Consider the following 23,131-nt stretch of genomic DNA (forward strand, 5'->3'; position numbering starts at 1 on the left):
CAAAGCGGGAAAGGCACGAAGGCAGCCGGTGGCGTCGTTGGCCATCGCAATCCAGGTGTGTCGCGGATCGATAGAGCGCATTATCCGGACCGCTTTTCGATCACGGCCCCATCGATTGACCGAGGAGAGAGAAAGAAGGGGGGGGGGGGGGGAGTAGAGGGAGGCGGAACGAGTAAAGACAGGGGAGTAGAGAGTCCCTGGGAAGAGATGGAGAGGAAAGGAGACTATGGTTGAGGGGGTGATAGAGGGAGCAGGGAGGTAGGTAGGGCGATGGCAATGGAGAAGAGAAATGAGTGAAGAGCCGTGTTTCAGGACACTGCAAAGGGAGGGAAAAACTACAAAACGCAAACTAAACAAAATGGGGGGGTAGGAATTTTGTAGTGAATGTCGACGATGAGCCGGATTGAGTCAATTGGAAAGACAGAAGGGAAGGAAAGAGGCGATGGTTTCCCTACACACAACGTCCTCCACTGGAGAGCCTGAAAGTCGGCTTCATTTGCATGGCGACACTAGATTTAGAGCCTTGCGTTGGCCTCTGTCGCGTGGACTCTCGGCGCCGAGGTCCTTCTTTTCTTACCGCCTTTTCCGCTCTTCCCTCCGTTCCACTCAGCTCTGAACAGGGTCGCCAGCACTCGAGTAATGAATAAGTAACAACCGAGGAAAAATAAGCGGACCGGCGGGCGGCCCCAATTCGTGTTCGAGGAGCAGAGGAACGCTCTCGGCACCCGAGGCGCCGTAATTACGCGCCTCCAACGGCGCCCGCATGGGCTCGAGGGCGTTCCGAGCTTTCAGCGGCGGAAGTGCCAAATGCGGCGGCGGTGCGCTTAGCCCCCTCTGTGAACGCTCTCCTGGAGGCTCGTTAGCAGCGTGAGGCTGTGGAGCGGCCCGCAAGTACAGTGCGCGTGAGAGTTCGAATGGCTGCCGTGTAAGGTGAACCATTATGGTATGGTATGACATGGTATGGTATGGTTTTCTACGGTGTGATACAATAATATACAGCGTGGTGAGGTCTCATTTGTTACGTAATATTATATGATATGATACGATATGATATGGTATAATATGATATTTTATGGTATGGTATGGTATGGTATGGTATGGTATGGTATGGTATGGTATGGTATGGTATGGTATGGTATGGTATGGTATGGTATGAGATATGATACGATACGACACGGCACGACGCGGAACGGTACGGTATGATATAGTACGGTATGGCGCGGTACGGTATGGTATGATATGGTTGGTATTTGATATGGTATGGTATGGTATGGTATGGTATGGTATGGTATGGTATGGTATGGTATGGTATATAAGGTATGAGATATGATACGATACGACACGGCACGACGCGGAACGGTACGGTATGATATAGTACGGTATGGCGCGGTACGGTATGGTATGATATGGTTGGTATTTGATATGGTATGGTATGGTATGGTATGGTATGGTATGGTATGGTATGGTATGGTATGGTATGGTATGGTATGGTATGGTATGGTATGGTATGGTATGTGTGATACTGTAACGTCTCCATGGTGACTCTGGTGCAGATTTAGCACTCAGGATCTCCAGCGTACTCTGACACCGCACGGCACATTGCCTTCACGACAATCGCGATGTGGGGTTGCCCGTTATACACATATATGCTTAGGAAATATAGCGATGTCGATAGTGCCTATATATGTGTGCGTGTGTGCGTGCGTGTGTGTGTGTGTGTGTGTGTGTGTGTGTGTGTGTGTGTGTGTGTGTGTGTGTGTGTGTGTGTGTGTGTGTGTGTGTGTGTGCGTGTGCGTGTGCGTGCGCGTGCGCGCGCGCTACTCGTCGTCATCGGCGACGGCAGCGTGAGCAGAACATCCCCAGAGAAGCAACCCAAGTGGGCCACCAAGGCCGCGTAACCTTGTGACGTCATCACAACATGTCCGCCGGATTGTGAGGCAAAATGCCCACCGTGGTAAGTAGCAGTTACATTAATGATTATCTGAGAGAGGTGGCTCGGGAAGATAAGCCTGGGTCTCACAAGCCCCACCGGTGCTGTGTTTGAAGCAGCCGCTTGCCGGGACACTGGCGCATCGCTTAATCGCTGCACCACTGCGCCGGGAACGGTATGAGGACTCCCCGTGATCCGTAAGTGTGAAGTGGAGAAGGACAGTTCCGTATAGGTGGGCATTAACCCATTAACGCCATACCCTTAAGGCAGAGCTTGGGTGCCCCCTCCAGTTTTCTTCCTTTTTACCCCCTGCGTGCCCTCAATGACTAGGGCTGGGGAAAGTGTATTCGTTTCGCTGCGGAAAACGTGTACAAATGGAGGGATTTAAGTGCGGGTGGACTTTTGAAACTGTCTTGCGAGGCATTGCCGTTTACTCTTTTTGGCAGGATATGGCATACTTAAAGGTGCACTGAAGAGGAATCTGAACTTGTCTTTTTGCCGCGGGAACTCGATCTGCACGTTCCGAGCTTTCTTAGAAACTACGATTTACTGCCCTGTGTGGCCGATTTCCCCAACTAAATCGAATTAACTTCCGGCTCCCGCCTTTTTTTTTTAATTCTGCCTCGTACGGTGGGCGGAGTCGACCAACGCGTGGAGCGCCTTTCACCCAGTCCCGTGGCGGCTTGCCGCTCTGCCATCGGCGGAGTAATACGTAGTAGTCCGTAGTAGCAAATAGTCCGCGCGTATTTTTATTTCTTCGGGCTTATTTTGCGGCTATATTAGCTGCGAATGAAGCTATTTATTCATGGAAACCTAAAAAACAAAATAAAGCTAAAGCAAAGCCTCCATGGGACTGGGTGAAAAGCGCCCCACGCGTTGGTCGACTCCGCCCACCGTACGAGGCAGAATTAAAAAAAAAAGGCGGGAGCCGGACGTTAATTCGTTTTAATTGGGGAAATCGGCCGCACAGGACAATAAGTCACTGTTTCTAAGAATGCTAGGAATGTGTGGATCGAGTTCCCGCGGCAAAAAGACATGTTCAGAATCCTCTTCAGTGCATCTTTAAACGCGAGTGCTGAAATGTTGCCGCGCATCGGAATCTCCAACAAAAATAGCGCAAGTGTGGGCGGGGCATGAGAGATGCGCTAAGGGCATTCATGTTCTAAAAAGGCTCTTGAAAAAGAACCTTTTCTGCACTCATTGTGCCACCGCAGAGAGAAACGCATTTTGCTCATGACGATTTATGGGCTATTTATTTGTATTACAGCATGGTACAGGCTTGTCTTCGCAATACTGCGGCGGCGCTCATTTACATTTGAAGTTCACTAATCAGCAGCTTGTTACGAAAAACTATTTCCGACATAGTTTTCGACATAGTATTTCCGACATAGTTCCGACAAACCTTCAGTCGCATTTTGCTTTCGTCTGGAAGGATCGACTGTAGTAATTTATTGCACATGCTGCACTAGCTATTCATTGACTTGTTTTCTTTGTCTTCCTTAATGATACAACCGTTAGTGCATCGACAAAGAACGTTAGCAAGACAACGAGTATCGAACCGTGGCCATGCTCCATGCTTGTAGTCCGCAGCGACGTCGGTAAAACCATTCGGTTCTGATTTTGCGCCAAGCTTTGGCTGTAACCAGCCACGCTGCTTGCGGCGACGAAGGCTACACGCAACACAGCCCGCATGCTAACAACATTGAAGACGCAGAACACGAAAGCCACGGAACACGGGGCGAAAGCGTGTTCCTTCCTCCCTCCCCCCTCTTTCAACCCAGAGCACATGCCTAGCATCGAATGCACAAGCTCGCAAAACTATTCGCATGCTACAAGTACGTTCAAACTGAGCGTTATCACTTTTTTTTTGCTTCCGGCTTCTTTAGCGTATACGTCGACATGCACATCGCGTCCAGAACTGCACCGTAACTCCATTAAAATGCGGAATAGGGCGAAACAGGAGCAGTAAATAAATCGAGTGAGAACGGGGGTCAACGGTAAACGCACTGCAGGCATGAGAACACGCGCTGTTTCCCTCCCAAATGTCCCTAGACGCGCATGCGACCGGCATTTCGCAAGCAGACGGCTGTCCAGATTTCCCTCGTTTCTACTCACTTATCTTTTTTTTTTTGCATAATTTCTCCTCCGCCGCGCCTGTATTGATTCCAGTTTCGTTCTAGGCTCGAACGAGCAAACAAGAGGCAAGTGGTGGAAATGTGAGCGCTGTGTATACGTCACGTCCGAGCTTTCTCTGCTCCGGTGCCATATAGCCGAGTCGAAAATGAAATGGCTCCCAAGGTCCCGCGAGAGTATGGAGCAGTAAAGGAAGTAGAAAGGAAGAAAAGAAACACGGAAAAGAAGGGGCAGAATAAAGTGGGGCGACGACCGGACTCGGAATTTGAAATCAGCGAGTCGGCGCTTCTAAATGCGAATTTCTCGCGAGGAAAACCGAAGTCAGTATAGCCTCGCTCGTATGGCGCCCAAAGCGCATAAGTCTCTTTGTGTAAGCGTCGCTGGAGCAACAGCGCCTGCCCCAGGCGCGGGATCTTTCTAAAGCGCGCGAGACAAGGCACCACCTATTGTTTTTGTTGTATTTTTTTTTCTCTAAGGCGTCCAAACGTGCGGAACGCGGCGTTCCTCGGAGACGTTCGTAACTCCGCTCCAAATGCGGCAGGTCACTGCCGACCTGCAAATTCACTGTTAAAAAAAATACAAAAGTGTTACTGCCCTGTGAGAACTACAAATACAGACGTGCTTTTGTTGCGAGTCGTATTGTTTTTATTTTATATAACAGGCATATTTGTCGCATAATGGAAGGAGAGTGAAATTGGGTTTTAGATGGTTAAAGGCCTCCTCTTTGCAACGTAGGCCACCGCTGCAAAGAAGAACGGTCGCTGCCTCTGCGAGTCTTGATAAAGTAGAGTCGTGACAAGAGCTTATGGTCGGGTCGTACCGTATCGCGTCGTCTCGATACTACACGAGCAGTGTAAACAATGGTTTTCTTGAATGTTTTGCTCCGTGCGCACCATGTACGGGAGCCGAGGTCTATCCATCATTGTCTAATTTGAAAACTTTTTATGTATACAAATGATAAAATTGTGAACCACGTTTCGTACTATACGACACCAGCGATCAAATCTCGAGGGGGCGGATCAAATCTCGAGGGGGCGGCAGGGGGGGGGGGGGGGGGGAACGGACTCCCAACCTTCAGTTCCTTGTTTCTGAGTTCGCACAAATAGAAGAGCGTTGACCTCATTAGGCCACCAGAATGACGGCCTGTGGGGAGAGTTGCGCATATGCTACCCGTTTCTTGTGCCATTGGCTTTGCGCCGCCGTTCATTTCATCGTTAGGTTAACTTTAGTATTGTTCAGAAACGCGGACACCCAGATTGACCGAAAGACACAAAACAAGGCGCCTACAGTGTGACAAAACTGCGCCGCCATAAGCTTAATGAACTCGTCATAATTGTAAACACCAGGTTCCAAAGAGCGGCATTCCCTTATATAAATGGTCTATAGACATCTTATTGACTGTATTGACTTCCTATAGATATTGCTTTTTGCCCATTCATAATCTATAGAGTGTCTATAGACAAAAGTATACTAAAAGTGTATGGCCATAAATCTATAGATTAGCTATAGACTCTCTGTGGCATTTGTATTGCCTGTAGACTTTTGTCTATAGACAGTCTGTAGACTTTATAGACAGAAGTCTATAGACACTCTATAGACTGTCTAATAAAACTTTTTTGTAAGGGTTCAGGTAGAGCTAGGTATTTCTGAGTCTGACGCTGCTACACGCGCTCTCAGTGCTTTTTGGCCTTACCCTAACCTGCGGCTGCGCCCCAGAGTCTCGGCACGTGTCGGTGCTCAACCGGGGGTCTCCACGTGTTCCGCAGGTGGCCGGCAGCGGGTCGCTGGGCGTGGCGCCGGCTGCTGCTGCGACATGCTGAGGCGCCGGGGGGGCAGGTGGGCGTGGCCGCTGCTCTGGCTCTGGCTGTGGCCCTGGCTGTGGCTGGAGCCCCCCGGCGGCTGGGCGATGAAGGCGCACGTGCCGGGGGACATCGTGCTGGGCGGCCTGTTCCCCATCCACGAGAAGGGCGAGCGCACCAGGTGCGGCAAAATCAACAAGGACCGCGGTATCCAGAGGCTGGAGGCCATGCTGTTCGCCATCGACCGCATCAACGAGGACCCGTCGCTGCTCGGCGGCATCCGGCTCGGGGCCACCATCCTGGACACCTGCTCGAGTGACACGTACGCGCTCAACCAGTCGCTCGAGTTCATCCGGGCCTCGCTCAACACCGTGGACACCAACGCCTTCCAGTGCTCGGACGGCGCCCCGCCCAAGCTGCGCTTCAGCAGCCGCGCCATCAGCGGCGTCGTCGGGGGATCCTACTCCGAAGTGTCTCTCCAGGTGCGCGGGCTTCGGCTTTGTTGCGGACGTGTTGTCTCTCCGGGCTGCAGAGGAAGTATACTTACACGTTTGAAAAGCCCCGTGCATAGAAATACGCGATGAAATGTCGACCAATTAGAAGAAAGTATATGAGGACACTAAATGTAGAAAAATAGTGAGTTGTTCGGTGTTATTGTCCTCAATAATCGCTGCCAGAAATCACTATGCGGTGCCGACGGCACCAACAGAGTGCTCCATTGCCCCGGCGTAATTCTCACTTGACATTCCACTGAAAGAAAGTTCAATCCTCTAAGGTTGTGACAGCCCACCTGCTTTGCTGGTCTCCCCGTCTCCTCTACCCCTCTCTTTCTCTCTCCACTGACAGGTGGCCAACCTGCTGCGGCTCTTCCGTATCCCCCAGATCAGCCCTGCCTCAACGGGAACCTCCCTGAGTGACAAGACCCGCTACGACTTCTTCGCGCGCACCGTTCCACCGGACACGTTCCAGGCGCTCGCCATGGTAGACGTGGTGCAGCGCTTCAACTGGTCCTACGTCTCGCTGGTCACCTCCGAGGGCCAGTACGGCGACTCGGGCATGACCGCCTTCGCGCGGGAGGCCCGCGCACGCAACATCTGCATCGCCGTCAACGAGAAGGTGCCCCACTCGGCCACCATGGACACCTTCGACCAGATCTACCAGAACCTGCTGCTCAAGGCCAACGCCCGTGGCGTGGTCCTCTTCACGCGGGCCGAGGACTCGCGCGGGGTCCTGGCCGCCGCCAAGCGGGCCAACCGCACCGAGGACTTCGTCTGGGTGGCCAGCGACGGCTGGGGAAAGCAGGAGAAGCTCGTCGAAGGGCTCGAGGAGGTGGCCGAGGGAGCCATCACCATCGAGCTGGAGTCGCGATTCATACCCGAGTTCGACGCGTACATGCGTAATCTGACTGTGGAGAACAATAGGCGGAATCCGTGGTTCAAAGAGTACTGGGAAGATGTGTTTCAGTGCGTCGTACGAGATGATGACGAGGCCGGCGGCGCGGCGGCGGCGACGACGGCGAGGAGGGGACCTGGCAGCAACGGGTCGCAGCCCACCTGCTCCAAGAACCTGCGGCTGGACGAGTCCGTGGGATACCTGCAGGAGACCAAGGTGCAGTTTGTGTTAGACGCCGTGTACGCAATGGCGCACGCGCTCCACAAGGTGTGGGAGCACCTGTGCGAGCCGCAGAACGAACTGTACTGCAACGCCATGCGAGACCTCGACGGCGGATTGCTGTACAAAAATTACCTGCTCAACGTCACGTTCCAAGGTGAGATTGTCGCCTTTCCTCTATTTTTTTGTGTTTGCTTTTTTATAAGACGTCAGTGTGCATTGTTGGTGATATCGGATCATTTATATGTCATGTAGCTTTTGTAACATTGCAAGAGCCTACGCTAAACTGCAATGCATAGAATTTGCCAACCTTCTCTTTCACTGCACAGTTCACCTCATTTGATGACGTATGCACATACCTAGTTCATATTGGATAATTCCTGCTGATTACATGAGTGTTCGCTTGAATTTGTGATCGTGAACAGTAAGCGCCCGCGTTTACATAGCGTATATAATTCATTCCTAAGAACCTCGCTCTGTTAAATTGCCTTATGAAAGGTTGTAAACATTTATAAACAAGGACTGACAGCAGTGAAACTAACTTTGTCTTCGAGACATAACTGTATATCGCCCCGTGAAACATTTATAATGAAATGCTTGCTGCACTGAATCACATTGGGATACCGATGAGGTCCACTGGTGAGGGTCCTTGCTTAGTTAACGCACTGTCATGCTTTGTGACAGCACACGACATTTTCCGCACTGTTCAGTGTTATATATTTCATTCACTGCGCTTTACTTAATAAAACCACAGATTTAAAGCCACCTCTGTGCCTCCTGAAAAGACTCCAATGCTTCAATTTTTGAATATATAACGCTTGCTCGACTTAGCCTTCATGTACGCAGTACATCAAGGTTTTAGTGACATGCTGTAGCCTATAATTTTCGCTAGTTTCTGGCTGGCATGGTGGCTGAACGTCGGCCTTTATACACCTGTCACACGGGCGCCGCAAACGTCTTTGAGAATCAGGTCCTTATGTTAAAAGGCGCACGATGCGCAGCACAGCACAAGTGTTGCGCCTTTGCCTCGAAGGGCCTTGGAGGCGAAGGCGCCCGTCCTAGTCCTTTTGAGCTAGAAGGAGCCGCCTTCTAGCACCTGCGATGACAGTGCCATCCAGCGTAGAAAATTAAAAGTAGAGAATAAAAACCTAACCAAGTAGAAATGTTTGAAAACATCTTAATATAAAAAAAGTTTGTCTGGTGTTGCTTCTTCGATGGGAGTTTATATTTTATGTTCAGATATCAAGACAGTAAAAATGTTACAACACCAAGCTCCCATGGCGGCCTAGACGATTAGCAGAATTTGCTGCGACTGGTGTTGGTGGTGAAAACATTTATTAAGAAGGGACAGGAGGTATGTTTGGATCAGCCCGTAAGGGACCGATCCTTACAAATACTAGGTGGAGGTCCCTAGTCTGGGACCCCAGTGGCGGTGGCCGCCGCCCGGGCGCGCCCGACTAAGGCTTGTTGGGCCTGTAAGCCGTGGCAGCTGAGCAGGGTCGCCTCCCAGTCCTTCCGGGTTGGGTTGGGGATGGGGGGAATAGCGGGGTTGGAGGGGCAGGCCCACACCATGTGTCAGAAGACACTGCACTACAGTGTGGGCAGCTGCCGCTGAAGGAGGGGTCAAAAGGTTTTAGCGCTACCGGGCACAGCAATGTATTGGTGAGAAGCTTTTGGCAGCTCGTTTGTGGCTGAAGTAAGATGAAATAAATTTCTAAGTTCAACAAAAAAATACAAGATACAATTTAGATTTCAAAACTTTCACTTCACGCAACTTATGCACAGCAACAGATGGTAAAGCTCAACGATTGCTTATAAACCTGAGTTGACCGTTGACCTTGTGTTTGGCGCTGTTTGGCCTGAGATGCCCTTGCGCCATTAAAACCCACCATCATCATCATCAACGATTGCTTCACCTTTGACTGAACCGTGTAGTTGCTTCTCTGTTCTTTTAAGCCTCCCAACCGCCGTCGCTGTAAACGCCTTGGAGAAGTTCCATGTGTGACAGGAATATTATGAGGCAAACACCAGAAATCGTTTTGCGTGTTTATCCTTCGCTGCATTTCTACGAATTGCAGCTACTGCCGTGCGACTTGTACCGCTTCGTACCGTATCACTAAGGGTCAACGCTGTCGATGATTTAAAAAGGCTTATAGGTGCCCTTGCAGACATTTTCTCGCGTATGTACTCGACCGCGTTCACTTGGCGTTTTCCTGAAGATCAAAGAACTCTGCAAGGAGTTTTGGTGCTCCAGTATCAGCCGCAAAGAAGCGCAGAGACGAATCTTTCTCCTCAGCCGGCCAGGATGGCTTCCTCGATCAGCCCCGGCTGGAACGTTCTATCCACCACAACGCAAACTCACAAAACAGCGAAAACTGTCAACGCGTGACCCATATCTGAAGCCAGCCCCGAAAGCATCAAGTGCCGGCGTTGAATTTGTAACGCGAGCAGAGCCCTAGTTCAAGAATGAGAGAGAGGCAGAAAGGGATGCCAAAAAGGGAAGTGTGTCGAGCGAAAGAAAATGATGAATTATTAAACGACGGCGAAGCGAGGGCCAGCGAACGGAAGCGCGGATTCGACTTAAAATGAAACGGATCTCTGCAGCAGAGAGAGAAAGAAAAAATGAAGAATGTTAAAAAAGAAGGGCGAAGACTGATAGCCGGGCAGCGAGGAGAACGATGACGTGTACATTTTCCGGCATCTTGGGGCACGGGGGCGGGGGGGGGGGGGGGGGGGGGGGGGGGGGGGGGGGGGAGCTGCTCCGTGCTCTAGGCGCGCTAGCCGAGCCGCCGCTTTTAAAGTTCATACATCGCTTCCGCTCGTGCGAGTATGCTCAGTAGTACGTAGAAGAGCTGGAGCAGAGCCTTTGCGAGTGGAGCCGAACAGTTGGCGCCGATTCAGGTCAGTCTTTCACACACTCTCTCTCCCTCTCTCTGGTATGCCTGGAACGGAGCACCGCCTCCAATACGGGTGCCGGCTGCTTTTCTACCTTTATCTCTTCTACTTCGTAATCCATTATACATGCAAATTAAATCTCTTTTACTCGAGAACTGAGAAGAAAAAAAAAGGGAGAACACCGGGCAGGCGAGCAGTCGCTCGTCGCGGTTCACTGATGGCGAGAATATGGGTGTATACGTTGAGCAGCGGAGGAGGTTTAGATGTGGGAGGGGAAGGGAAGGGAGAGGAGCCGTTGCGTATGCAGAAATCGTCGTCTTCGTCATCATTGTCGTGTGCTGCTCCTGCTTCTGCTGTTGCTCTTGCTGCTGCTGCTGCTCCCACTTGCTCACATTTCGCTCTAGGCTTCTTTCGCCCTGGGTGCCGAGTGTGGTGGAGTCACGTTTCGGCGGCTGGAGATTCATTATCGCCGCCGGGAGCGGAAAAAAAGAAAGAAGGGGAAAATAAAATGGAAAGGTTGATGCGTGGGTTGAGTTGCGGAATGAAACGTGCTGCTCCCGCCGCCTCCGTCCGCTTGGGGACACGAATTCCCCGCCAGAAATCGTCGCTCCCTCTGTGTGCTCGCCTCTCGTGGGTTGAAGAATGAGCCTTCCCTAACTCTGCTCAATTCTTCATTCTTCTGCTGCTCTGGGCGCCTTCCTTCGTTGCGTTATGCAACGGGCGATGAGGCGCCAGCTTTTTCCTATGTTTCTGTCGCGTTTCCTTCGACGCTTGCTGGGAACGAATGGAAAGGAAAGGTGACGACACAACCGGATACAGGGAGAACGAAAACGTTGTTTCTGGAGCCAGGCGGCACGCAAGGCTCATATGCCGCGGCTCATATATGACCTGCCACAGCTGCGAAAGGAGAAACTAGATTTTTGACAGGCGCAGTGCGTCGCAGAATCGTCGATCAAACGACGCATGGTAGAGTTTTGTGCGAAACTCTTTCTCTCTCCTTGGAACGAAAGTTGTCGTGCGACGAACCGGCAAACGATCGGTCAAAGTCGCACGTTTTGTGAGCGCCCCTAAATGTCAAGACTTCCCTGCGACAAAAGATGGCGTAAGCAAAATTCTGTCTCTGCTGCAAAGTCTTGGTGCATTGTTCGTGGAGTCTATTGAGTTCCGTAGTTTATTTCGAGCCCGTGGCTTCAGAGACACAGTGGTTGTTGATCTGTTCGTGCAGTCTGTTGAGTTGCATAGTCTGTTTCGAGCCAGTGGCTTCAGAGAAACAGTGAAGATTATGAAAGCTTAGGTGACAGAAGGCAAATGCGTTGGAACCGAATGGCTCTAGTAACTCTCGCGCGATTCGATACTAGGATCACTCAAGCGTATTTTTTATCAGTCTTCCAGGAACACATTTAACCAAGAGCCTTTCGTTAAATTCTTTTTTTTTTTTTTCAAGTTCAGGGAAGAATACAAGGGTCACTGTCCTGTTTCTTTCCTCAATTTGTCATCTGGACGGCAGGCAAAGTTTGCAGACTAAACGCTTTGGTCACAGCTCATTAACATATGCAGTGGATGTTCACGTCGACGTCTTGGCGACAGCGTAGAAGAAGCGAACGGCTACGCGGTCTAACGAAGAAAGATTTCTAGTTAAACTTTGGCCCTGTGCCTTCTCTGCGAATTCGCTTTTCTTTTGTTCTCAACAATTCTGGACAAAAGCAATTTTAAGCGGGAAACGGTTTATAAACGCAATTTTTTTCATATAATGTATGGTTTGAATCTAGATATCAAAACATCCTCAGATCACTCGATGGCAGTCTTGTTTTTTTTCCCCCATTAACGTTTTTGCTGCCGTCAAAAGCGTTCCACATTGGGTTTCTGGGGCAGTCTTAATTCTTCGATGCGGTCGATGGAAACAGTTCGAAAACAAAGTTTTGCTACGTATCAGAGGAATGGATGGTTATCTTAATATTTCCAAAAGACTGTCTTACAATTTGTCAGTTCTCAAAATTTTTGTCCGAGAAACTTGGACATGATCCTTTTTGCTTTTGCACGCTTACGTCAAAATTAAATTAACGTAACCCTGTAGCTCAGTGATTCGCCTCGCTGCGGCCGCAGGTTGATGCTTCTCTGTCGCGGGAACTCCTCTGGGTTTTAAACTTTCCGCTGGCTAGTTTCTTCCGTCCAGACTGTTTTTTTTTTCCTCCAGCACTGATCACGTGATCGGCGGCCCATTTCCTCCTCCTCCTCCGCAGACATGGCAGGCAGCGTGGTCCGGTTCGACCCCAAGGGCGACGGCCTGGCTCCGTACCGCATCTACAACTACCAGCGGCAGCCCAACAGCTCGCGCTACGAGTACCGCACCGTCGGCCGGTGGCTGGACGAGCTCCAGCTGAACCTCGACGAGGTTCGCTGGAGCCGGGGCAGCCGCCGGGTGCCGGTGTCCATCTGCAGCCCCCAGTGCGGCGTCGGCGAGATCAAGATCGTGCAGGCCGGCGAAACGTGCTGCTGGATCTGCAACCGCTGCGAGCCGTGGCAGTACGTGGTGGACGAGTTCACCTGCGCCGACTGCGGCGACGGCCGCTGGCCGTACGCGCACAAGCTGAGCTGCTACAACCTGACGCTGCAGTACATGCGCTTCGACTCCATCTTCGCCGTGGTGCCCGTGGTGATCGCCTGCCTGGGCATCGTGCTCACGCTGGCCGTGATGGCCGTCTTCGTGGCCAACAACGAGACGCCCATCGTGAAGGCGTCGGGCCGCGAGCTGAGCTACCTGCTGCTCTCCGGCATCCTCATCTGCTACCTCATGACGTTCGTGCTGCTGCTCAAGCCGGCGCCGGCGTCGTGCGCCTCGCAGCGGTTCGGCGTCGGCCTCGGCTTCTCCATCATCTACAGCGCGCTGCTCACCAAGACGAACCGCATCTCGCGCATCTTCGAGAGCGCCCGCCGCTCGGCCAGGAGGCCGTCCTTCATCAGCCCAAAGTCTCAGGTCGGTGCCCACCGCGGGGGGGCGCTGCTGAAAGGCCGCACTTATTTGAGTGGGACAGAATGTGCGGGTATGCAAACGAAAGGGGCCAGTGGGATACAAGAAATTGGGTAACTGATAAATTGGGTAACTAGAGTGAGGAACGCGTGCTTCAGGGGTGGAAAAGACAGGTTTCTGTCATTAAGAGTCCGAAGGAACCTTGTGGGTCCTCGAACGAATCAGCCCTGAAATCATTTCATGGTAGCGGATGTCTGGGTGAGTCAGTCAGTGTTCAACGCATTGAGGTAGATCTACCTTCGCTTAAGACGTTGTTTAATGATTCCTAAAGCGTTTTACTAACCCGGCACTTTTATCCGCTGTAGCCTGCATGCCAATTACGCCACGCTCCAATCGGCGCCTAGTGGTATACTATAGGTATATTGTGATGATAACGTGCGCGGCATGCGAGGACGCTCGAGTCTGCTCCTGCCAGAACCAGTCAACCCCGTACTCTCCTGACAGGTGGTGATCTCGCTCATGCTGATCTCGGTGCAAGTGGTCGCCAGCGTGGTGTGGTTCGTGGTGGAGCCTCCGAGCGTGCGCCGCGAGCATCCGGACGGCAAGCGCGACCAGGTGATCCTCAAGTGCCGCATCAAGGACTCCAGCTTCCTGGTGTCGCTGGTCTACAACATGATGCTCATCTGCGTGTGCACCGTGTACGCCATCAAGACGCGCAAGATACCCGAGAACTTCAACGAGTCCAAGTTCATCGGCTTCACCATGTACACCACCTGCATCATCTGGCTCGCCTTCGTGCCCATCTACTTCGGCACCGGCAACTCATTCCAGGTAAGGGCAGAGCACGCCGCAACGAGCCAGTGTCCGGGTCCTTTGGGAGCACACCGGCGTGAGATGATTAGCGCACTATCGCCAGCAGACAGGCAGTGGCCGCCGCGGTGGCTCAGTGGTTATGGTGCTCGGCTGCTGACCCGAAAGATTTCTTTAGAGGAGAAATTCTAGAGGCCCGTGTACTGTGCGGTGTCAGTGCACGTTAAAGAACCCCAGGTGGGCGAAATTTCTGGAGCCCTTCAGTCCGGCATCTCTGATAGCCTGAGTCGCTTTGGGACGTTAAACCCTCATAAACCAAACCAAACCAGACAGGCAATGGTAGCTCTGTGCGCTCAATGCAACGGCCGGGCAAATGCGTGCCGAAGAGAATGCCGGGGCTTTCCAAAGAATCGCAAGTAGAGCAGTGCCTCACGGCCATGGTATACCAGCGACTGGTATTAGCGGCTAGGAGCGAAGGCCGATAGGGATAGGGGATAGTAATAGTACAGGGGCTTGACCGATAACGGTCGCCGATAACGGTACTTGCGGTGGACTTCAGGGATACATGTAGAGGTGGTCTATGGCAGAGTACAACTTTTGGGTCTAATGGCCTTGCTGGTAGGCACTGGCGTAAATACTATAACACACAGAAAAAGAGCACTGTGACAGTGTTCCTATCTATTCTGTCCGTCCATTCGGTGGTGGTGTGAAGGGTAACCGTGAACCCACCCGCCCAGTGACGCGAGCTCTTTCGTAGCGATGTTCGAAAGAGGTCAGCTGTGTCGGTAGGCAGTAGCAGCAGCTCCTGACAGCCGCAGAACAAGCAGTAGCCAATGATGGAGGTTCCTGTCAGATCTCCGTCGAGGCGAGAGCAGTTACTGACGCACCTGTGTATACACTGTTCGCTAAACGCAGTTGAAACTGCTTAAACCATTTTATGCATTAATATCATGCCTGAATGAAGAAGAGAGCCCGGAATATTGCCACAGCTGCTTGCTAGAAAAAAGAAATATTCATCAGGGACATTTTGATGCAATTTGTACGACCACTCAATCTTTTCCCACCCATCTTTCTGGACACCAAATGTACTGTGATTCGTTAAATGAGCACAATAATCAGAACTCTCTTGAACACGACCAACAGCGGGTTTTTTCATCGCTACGCTAAAAACAAAAGGAGCGATGGAATGCGCAATTTTGAAAACGAACGCGGCAGCGGGCAAAAACAAAATTAAGCGAAAACGATGGTCCCCCGAGTGCCGCTTGTCTTTAGCGCACCGGCAGATTTGTTTTGGTGTCGAAGAATTCCGCCGGAATTCGCGGCTCGCTTCGGGAGAGGAAGGGATAAATGCCAGCGATGGAGATCGTTGCAAGTCGCGAAACTCGCATTCATCCCCCGTGCACGGAGCTATACGCTGTCATTAAAGCGACGCTAACTTTGCGTCCATCAGTGGTTCATTTAGGACTGGCAGAGCAGAAAGTTGTAATGATCTTCGGGGCGGCGAACAGAACGAACAACGGCCTTTTATGTCCTCGCTTTTCTTTTTTTTCTCGGCTTTCTGCTCGTTTTTGTATTCGCCTGCTTTCTATTCTGCGCGTTTAACGCTTGCGCGCTTTACTTTTTCTTGCTTGATCATTACCTTCTTAAAGCGGAGGGGAGCGCACCATAATTGCACGGCGCAATTATTCGGGAAACCATAACGGTACGTGGCTTAACCGTATTAGGGGATTTGGATAAATACCATCAAGGCTTTAACTATACTTTTACGACGTGTACTTACAAGTCTTTGGCGATATGCCGGGTGCTACTGGTATCTCAGAAGTACATACATCGTAGTGGAGAGTCTTGAATGAGAGCAGAGATTTGAAAGGTTTGCATGACAGGTCGTGAGAGCAGTGAATACACTGGAGAGAAGCGGTCGGATTTTATGCTGTCAGAAAATACAGATATGCGCTGGTTTAAATGCGCGGTTATTGGCCGGCCCTGAGCGCGATTTGGTTCTGTCTACTGCTTCACAAGTTATTTGGTGTTGGTTGTCCATACAGTTGTATCTGGAGAATCAACACTTCCGTCGTCATGGCTGGTGTCACTAATGCGATGTTTGAACTTTTCCTTTTATTCTGGAGGGGATAAAGAGACTGGGAAGCACTTCTCACCTCCACATTTATCCGGCCCTGGTATCATGTTTACTTTCCTGAACGCGTCGTCATCTTAATTTTTAGAATGAAATTCAAAATGCAACCATGTTTCTTCCGTATGTGGTAGTTTATAAAAAAAAAATTACTCGCAAGGCTGTAACGGTTCATCAAGCTGTTCGCCCTGTTTTAGTCCACAATAAACGGCTTCAGATGGCAATAACGTGCGAATATCAGATTATTAACGAAGTAGCTTCACCGCCACACGCTCTATTACTTTGCCCTAAAATTCTATCTGCGTCCTCCACCCACCCTCCCTCTTTACGAACATGTTCATCTGGTAATAAACATACATCAGTGCTCGGCGGTAATACTCTGTTTTCTCGTGCTTCGTGTCTAAGAGACATAGGCGCGTACGCTCAAAGCAACGTGCAGGATGTAAAGATCATTGAATCCCATCCCATTCGTTTCGCATCTCTCTTAATTTTTTCATCCGTTCCACGCAAAGCGCGCAGCCAGAAAAATTTCTCTGTTTTTCTTAGCGCCTCTAGCGTCAGCGAAAACGTTTCGGAATAACACGCTCGTACTTCGCTCAAGCAACAACAGCGACCACTCATTGTTCTTACAACGCTTCGTTATCTTTCTTCCGGCGAGTGCTACGTAACTGCAACTGTCGGAAACTCCTGCGCCGCACCTGAGCGGTTGTGCGCTCTTCGGTCCCTAAACCAGAGTTGAAAAGAAGCATAACGCACTCCGCACTGTGTTTACGCAACAAACTTGGCGCAGAACGCCAAAGTTTCTTCTATCCCAGCAGGGAGCCTCGCATTCAGCTGTCAGGCATCCCTCGCCACTTTTACTTCCTGTTATGATTTCCTTCCGTTTTTTTTTTTTATATTAGCCTTTCTTGAACGTGGCGGGAGGGGTAAAACTCGCGTAGTGCGTTGCGTTTGTTTTGTGTGTACGAGTTGGTGAGTTAGAACTTTCAGCTCTTTCTTTTTGTTTAGTTTTTGAAGCAAGAAAGTGAAGGGGCTTTTTCCATGCCCCATGGATGCTGCTGCAAAGTAACTGCGCTAGCAAATAAATAGTGACTGTCGCAGGTGACGCAAGGGTTTTAAATATATGGCGGACCCCGCTGGCACCAAGACGCACCGCGTCCGAGAACAACAAACACCCCACAGCAGACTTCTGCAGCTGAGCTGACCTTTTTGCCTGTGCGTTTAATAACAACGAAAGACAAAGCCTCGAGCACTGCGGCGAAGCGCACCTAAAATTTTAAAAAGCTGGGCTAAGTTAGAAGCATTGAATATGGAGGGTAAATTAAGCAAACTGATTACGAAGAGAGTTGTGCGCGCTAGTCACCGAAGGGTGTTGCAAAACGGCGGTCGATTGCAGTGCCTGAATCAGTGAAATTAACGCCCGCCGGGAAAAAAAATGGCGAAGGTGAGAAATCTGAACTAGTTACGTTTTACTAATAACCCTTCCGTTTTTTTTTTTTTCTTCTTGTGCTTTATTTTGTTTCTAAGATTATTTCCCCCCTCCCCCCTAACCTGAGGCGTACACAGTGCCGGTGTAGCTTGGAAAAAGCGCGCCGTGGAACACGAAACTGGATCGAGCGAGGAACAATAGCGACGACAGCGGAGCACGGGGCGGCACGGGGCGGCACGGTGTCCTGTTTGCTGAGAAACGCAGGGTGCGAAGAGAAGGACAATGCAGGCAGGGGGGGGGAAGAAAAACATTGGGGGAAAAAGGAAGTAAAAGGGACGGTTCAAAATGAGCGTTGTCTCTCTTCCCCTCTCTTCTTTTCCTTGTCTCCCTTCCCAGGTTGGTAAAAAAAAAATAATATTGAAAAGATTTGGCGCGAATGCTTGCAATGCGCGAAGTATTGGATCTCATTTATCAGGGCGAGGCGCAATTTTTGCGAACCGTGTTTGTGTATGTATGTATATATACCGTTCTTTTGAGATATGAGCTTCGCGTCGTGCGCCTTTCCCGGTTTTGTACTCATTCTATTATCACCACCCTCCCCCCAACTTCAGAGCCCCTTTTCTTTGAACTTCCATATCTAACGTCGAAAGCGTAAGTTCATAACATGAAAATAATTACGTGGGTCTTGATCCTGTTGCATTTCTTTCGGAAGACTAGAAGGAGCGTAACACCCCCGCACAATAAATATTTCTTTTTCAAAGGAGATTCCATCAGACGCGTCGTACAGTACCCTAGCGGCTATGCGGTCCTACTGCTGTACAGGAGGTTACGGGTTCGATTCGTTGCCGTGGAAGCCATATTTCAATAAGCCAAATGTATAAACGTCGTATATAAGATTACACTGCACGTTAAAGAAGTCCAGGCGTTATGTTTTTGCTTTTTTTACTTTTTCATGTTATATTACACGACGAAGCCGGCTCTGCTCTTGTGATTCACATCGGCTGTGCGCATCTTTCGCAAAGATTTAGCACACAGTTCAAATTACGTTTGTAATCACATATCCCTTATCCAATGTGAGCAAGAAGTGCATCTGTACTAGGAATTCATGACAGAACCCTGCCAGTGCCACTGCCCATCACATTCTGTTCTGCAACCACTCTGTCATTCTCTATCTTTCTTATGCCACGGATGATGTCCACGCGCTATTTTTTTAATCTTCAAAGTTATGCGCCACGTCGTGGGAGCCAAGGGAACTTGAACCACTTGTCCCGAATTCCTGTTAATGTTGACAGAAGCTGTCATAGACACTTGGATATTACGTGCACATGCCACAACATTTGTAATTAGACGTTTCAGCGGAGCACAACGATACGCAATAAAAGCGGTTCAGGGAGAGTTCAACATCTAAAGCGCTCTCGTAGTTTCTTTCCTGGAACTGAGCAAACCCTGTTGTTCTAAGAACTCTGCCCGAACCGTGATGATTGCCAAACCTTGTTCGCGACATCCATTCCATTGCTGTGCTCCGTCGGTGAGCTGAGCATGTGGACGATGCCACGCGGTGCCTGCGAAGTTGCGAGCTCAGTTGTACTCACCCGCTTTTGAAGAAGGAATGCCAAGCACAAAAGCTACTTGGCACGTCTTGTAGCTCTTCCTGGAGAAGCGGTGTTTATGCGATAGGTTGTTAACCTATCGCGCGTACTCCCTTTAAGAAGTGAAGTCCTCGTTCCCGTTCATTTCCCTAGATTTTCCCTGTACATACCCTTTTATGTTTCCCCAGTGCAGGACAGCCAACCGAAATCCACTCCTTGCTTCCTTCTTGTTTATATGCATGCTGAGACATTTTTTTTTTCTCTTTACTAGCCCTTTATAAGGCTCGAAATTTTATTACGGCTCACATGCATACAAAGTGATAAAATTGCACTCAAAACGACCCTAGAAATGTAACATCACTTCCAGCCCTTTCGACTACTGTTTTTGTATAGAAAAGGGCATGTATATGTACCAATAACTTCGTAAAGACACTTCAAGTGTGCAACTCCTTTAGAGAAACACCATCATTATAACACAGTACTACGTCAAGAAGTATTGTGTGTCGCGACTCATGTGAAGGTTCAAAAGACAGAAATAAAAAAAAACACATTTCCCCGCCAAACTTACTCTCGTCGAATTGTACACCTGCTCTCATTAAAACACGCGGAACGCCAAAGACGCCAATGGGCGAACGATAATAACGCCCTGAATGGTTTAGTGGATAGTCCGATAGTTTTCAGCACCAAAGAACATGGTCCGTAGGGCGTGGGTGTCTGTATGCTGGCACTTGAATCAAGTGGGACACATCTGTCCCACCGTCCCACAAAGGGCTGGTCAAGAACTAGACTAAGGCACTCATTTTCCTTCGCGTTCCTGTTGTGTTCCTTTCGTGCAAGTTGTCACAAAGCGTGCTTCGGGCGTCTCTCGAGTCTCGGGAGCTGGCGCGCTCCGAAAGGAAAGCGAATCGAGCCTGCCGTCTTTGAGAAAAGACGACTGCATTAAAATCCAGGCGAAACACGTGTGAGGTTTCACGAGCCTCTGCGAGTTTCTTGCGAGTGAACAATATGGCTACCTAGTGACGACCGTCTGTGTATACGCCAAAAAAACCTTTCGTCAAAACCCTTCACCAACTTCACCGATACTCGCAGTCTTAAAAGCGCCTTACATCTGGCGAAACTAGGGCTTTCTTAAAGAACGCGGCATTTTGTCCGCTCTCTTGGCTCTCAAAGAAGGACGAATTCGGCGAGTGTTGTTTCCGAGGACAAAGCCGAGCTTGTTGTTATGATGTCCGGTACTTCCGTGTCGACTTGAATGCCGAAGTGTGAACCGCGGTCATCCCTAGCCGGTGAAGCGCATATTTCGGTAAGCACATTACCCTTTCGCTTCCTTGCTAAGTTTTAGCTACCATGTTATGTATCTTTCAGTCCCACTTGAACTTCTCCCTCCCGTTAGAGCAAAAATCTCGCATGGTTTTAGTCGAACTCCCAATATTTTTCTCTCTTTTTTTTCCTGGTAACGATGGCGGAAAACCATCGCTTACCGGCGTTTACTACATGGTGCTGATTATTTATATAGATGTCGGTTGCCAGTAATCTGGACAAGCTGAGCCACATGTGCTGAAATTTGGAGGGTCATTTCAACGTGTCGAAGGTCCTCAAGATGACTACAGTTAACTGTAACCACTTCGGCTGCCGTGTGTTTATTGTGATCTCCCGCTCATATATTTAGCTCTTAAAAGCACCTGCTTCACAATTTTCGCTAACCAACTCTTCATTTATAGTTTTGGTTTCACGTCAAATCTCGTAATGCTAGAGTTTTATTATTCAATTACAAGAATCGCCTTAATACTCGCAAGACACCGTATTAAGGGCAACATTTGTAGAGAGCAAATAAGCCTACATGACCAGCACTGTAATTCGTGTTTCCAAGTCACTTTTCAGGCTCATACTTAGAATCTGCAGCAGCACTTTACAGGATCATGTTTTCTGTTTCGCATTTTGAACCCGAGCTCTTGAAGAGCTGCCGGCGTTACGCTTAACTTTGACTGCTTGAGAAACAACTACTTGTGCGCTGCATGTTGCTTTACCCGTTACATTTTTTGCATCTCAGCATAGAACGCTCATTGTCATAGCGTGCTTATGCCTGTAGTTGTGTACTTTCCCAGGCGTAAGCAGAGCATTACGTGTTTCCATCGCCCCCCCCGTTTTCCTCATTTTGCTACTGTCAGGATTCGAAATTCCTTCCTTCGCGCGCTGTCCTCGTGGAAAACCATTTAAGAGATCTGCATACCTTTCCATCGCCGACACTTACGATGCAAATGTTCCGTTTTGTCCCAAGCTTGGGTCGGGATTTTTTTGTCCTCAAGTATTCTACCGTCGTTCGTTCTTTCTTTATTCGCTACGTTTTTGTTCGCATTGTTATTTGTGCGGAGTGGCTTGCTTCACTTTACTGTCTTCTTGTTCCCGTTTCTTTCGTGTTTTCTTTTTTTTTTTTTTTGCCGTGCTCTTCTCTGTACAAACCTTCGTGCGACAACTAAGTAATTCGTTTTTGACGAGTGCGCCCCGTCAGGCTGTCCTTGTTTTGTTTCATGGTTTCGCTTAATGCTTTCCGTGTTTCTTCCTCTCAGGAACCGCGGCTCTAGGCCGAGTTGAAATCACTACGCGTTAAGTATTCTCGTTTCGCTGATCGGTTGTAACCGGTGTCATCGCCGAGGAAATATTTTTCGGAAGTTTATGATCTTTAACGCATTTGGACGTTGGCTTAAGGCAAGCACTTCGGACGCGATGCGTATGCAAAGCGAGTGAGCACGCCTCGAGTTGCCTGCATTGGAGAGAAAACACGAGAACGATGACACGGTACCCAGGAGCTAGTGAGCGCCTCGCTTACCGTGATGTTTTCTGGAATATTTTTTAACTGGCAGCAACTGAAGAATCATGCTGACTAGCATTTAAGAGGTGTTAGCGGAACGACGTAGGTTCCGTTACGCAATAAGTAATGAATTTGGCACTTTATCTTGTTGGATATGAGAAAGAGGCTAGAAAAGCCGTGCTAAATCACTGCCTGTGAGGCTTGCACCGGTGTTTGCCCAGCATCGCGGACTTTATATTAGCATAAAAATGTAGAAGCACTCTATGGGCATTTCGTCGCCGCATTTCAGCGAATTTGTCCATATTAGTAAGCTTAGCTAACTTTATCAAAGCTTGTTGTCATCGTCCTTTCAACAGTGTTATTATTACGAGTCCATCAGGCAATTTTTTGGCGCATTTTTATGTTGAATTTCAGTGAGAGACACAGGATGGGATGAGTGGCTGGGTGAGCGAGTGGTTGGGTGAGAAAAGCGGTGAATGATTTTGTGGGGTAGTGAGCCAGTACACGTTGCATAATAATTGCGACGGCTTCACACATCAGCATCAGAAATGCATGTGCGCTTGGGAAAGCTTCTGCGAAATTATAATATACTGGAAGAGCTGCAGTTCGCGACAAACGAGCACGAACAACCTAAATGAATGTATTGAATGCGAATAATTATAAAGCATATAAACCATTCGACCATTCTTGCCCCGGAACGAAATGAAGCACCGCGTGCAACACGTTTTTACACTCCAGTACTCTAATTAACGCTTCTCAATAGTAAATCTAAGTAGCGCTTTGCAGCAAGTGCTTAGCGCTAGAGTGCCGCCGAAAGCAGAGTGTACTGCAAACTCACAGAGGGCGCTAAAATGCCGTATCCTAGACGTGAGAACTTCGACTGATCTAGATCATTATTCCGTGCGTCACAAAAATATTAAATTGTTTCCGCAAGTCCATGCGCTCTAAAAGAATTGATCTTATATCAGGGGCAGCCCTTTCTCCTAACGCGCTGAGGGGTGTGGACCCCTTTTCTGCACTCTCGCAC

General features: G+C 49.6%; 1 protein-coding gene across 8 annotated transcripts in view; it reads left to right on the forward strand.

Annotated features, from left to right (window-relative positions):
- LOC149358691 (metabotropic glutamate receptor-like) overlaps positions 1-23,131 on the forward strand; it is a 297,659-nt gene that overhangs the window by 200,629 nt on the left and 73,899 nt on the right. For all 8 annotated transcript variants that reach the window (XR_016288715.1, XM_089570845.1, XM_089570847.1 and 5 more), the window contains 4 exons: positions 5,830-6,344; positions 6,709-7,630; positions 12,609-13,342; positions 13,841-14,167. Coding sequence is in view for 7 of the 8 variants with exons in the window: in XM_089570845.1 (XP_089426971.1) it covers positions 5,877-6,344; positions 6,709-7,630; positions 12,609-13,342; positions 13,841-14,167 (2,451 nt within the window). In the remaining variant the exon portion in view is untranslated. The remainder of the gene's footprint in view (positions 1-5,829; positions 6,345-6,708; positions 7,631-12,608; positions 13,343-13,840; positions 14,168-23,131) is intronic.

This window comes from Amblyomma mixtum, chromosome 2 (genome assembly GCF_055824585.1).
Source record: "Amblyomma mixtum isolate Tamu chromosome 2, ASM5582458v1, whole genome shotgun sequence".
In the NCBI taxonomy this organism is placed as follows: Eukaryota; Metazoa; Arthropoda; class Arachnida; order Ixodida; family Ixodidae; genus Amblyomma; species Amblyomma mixtum.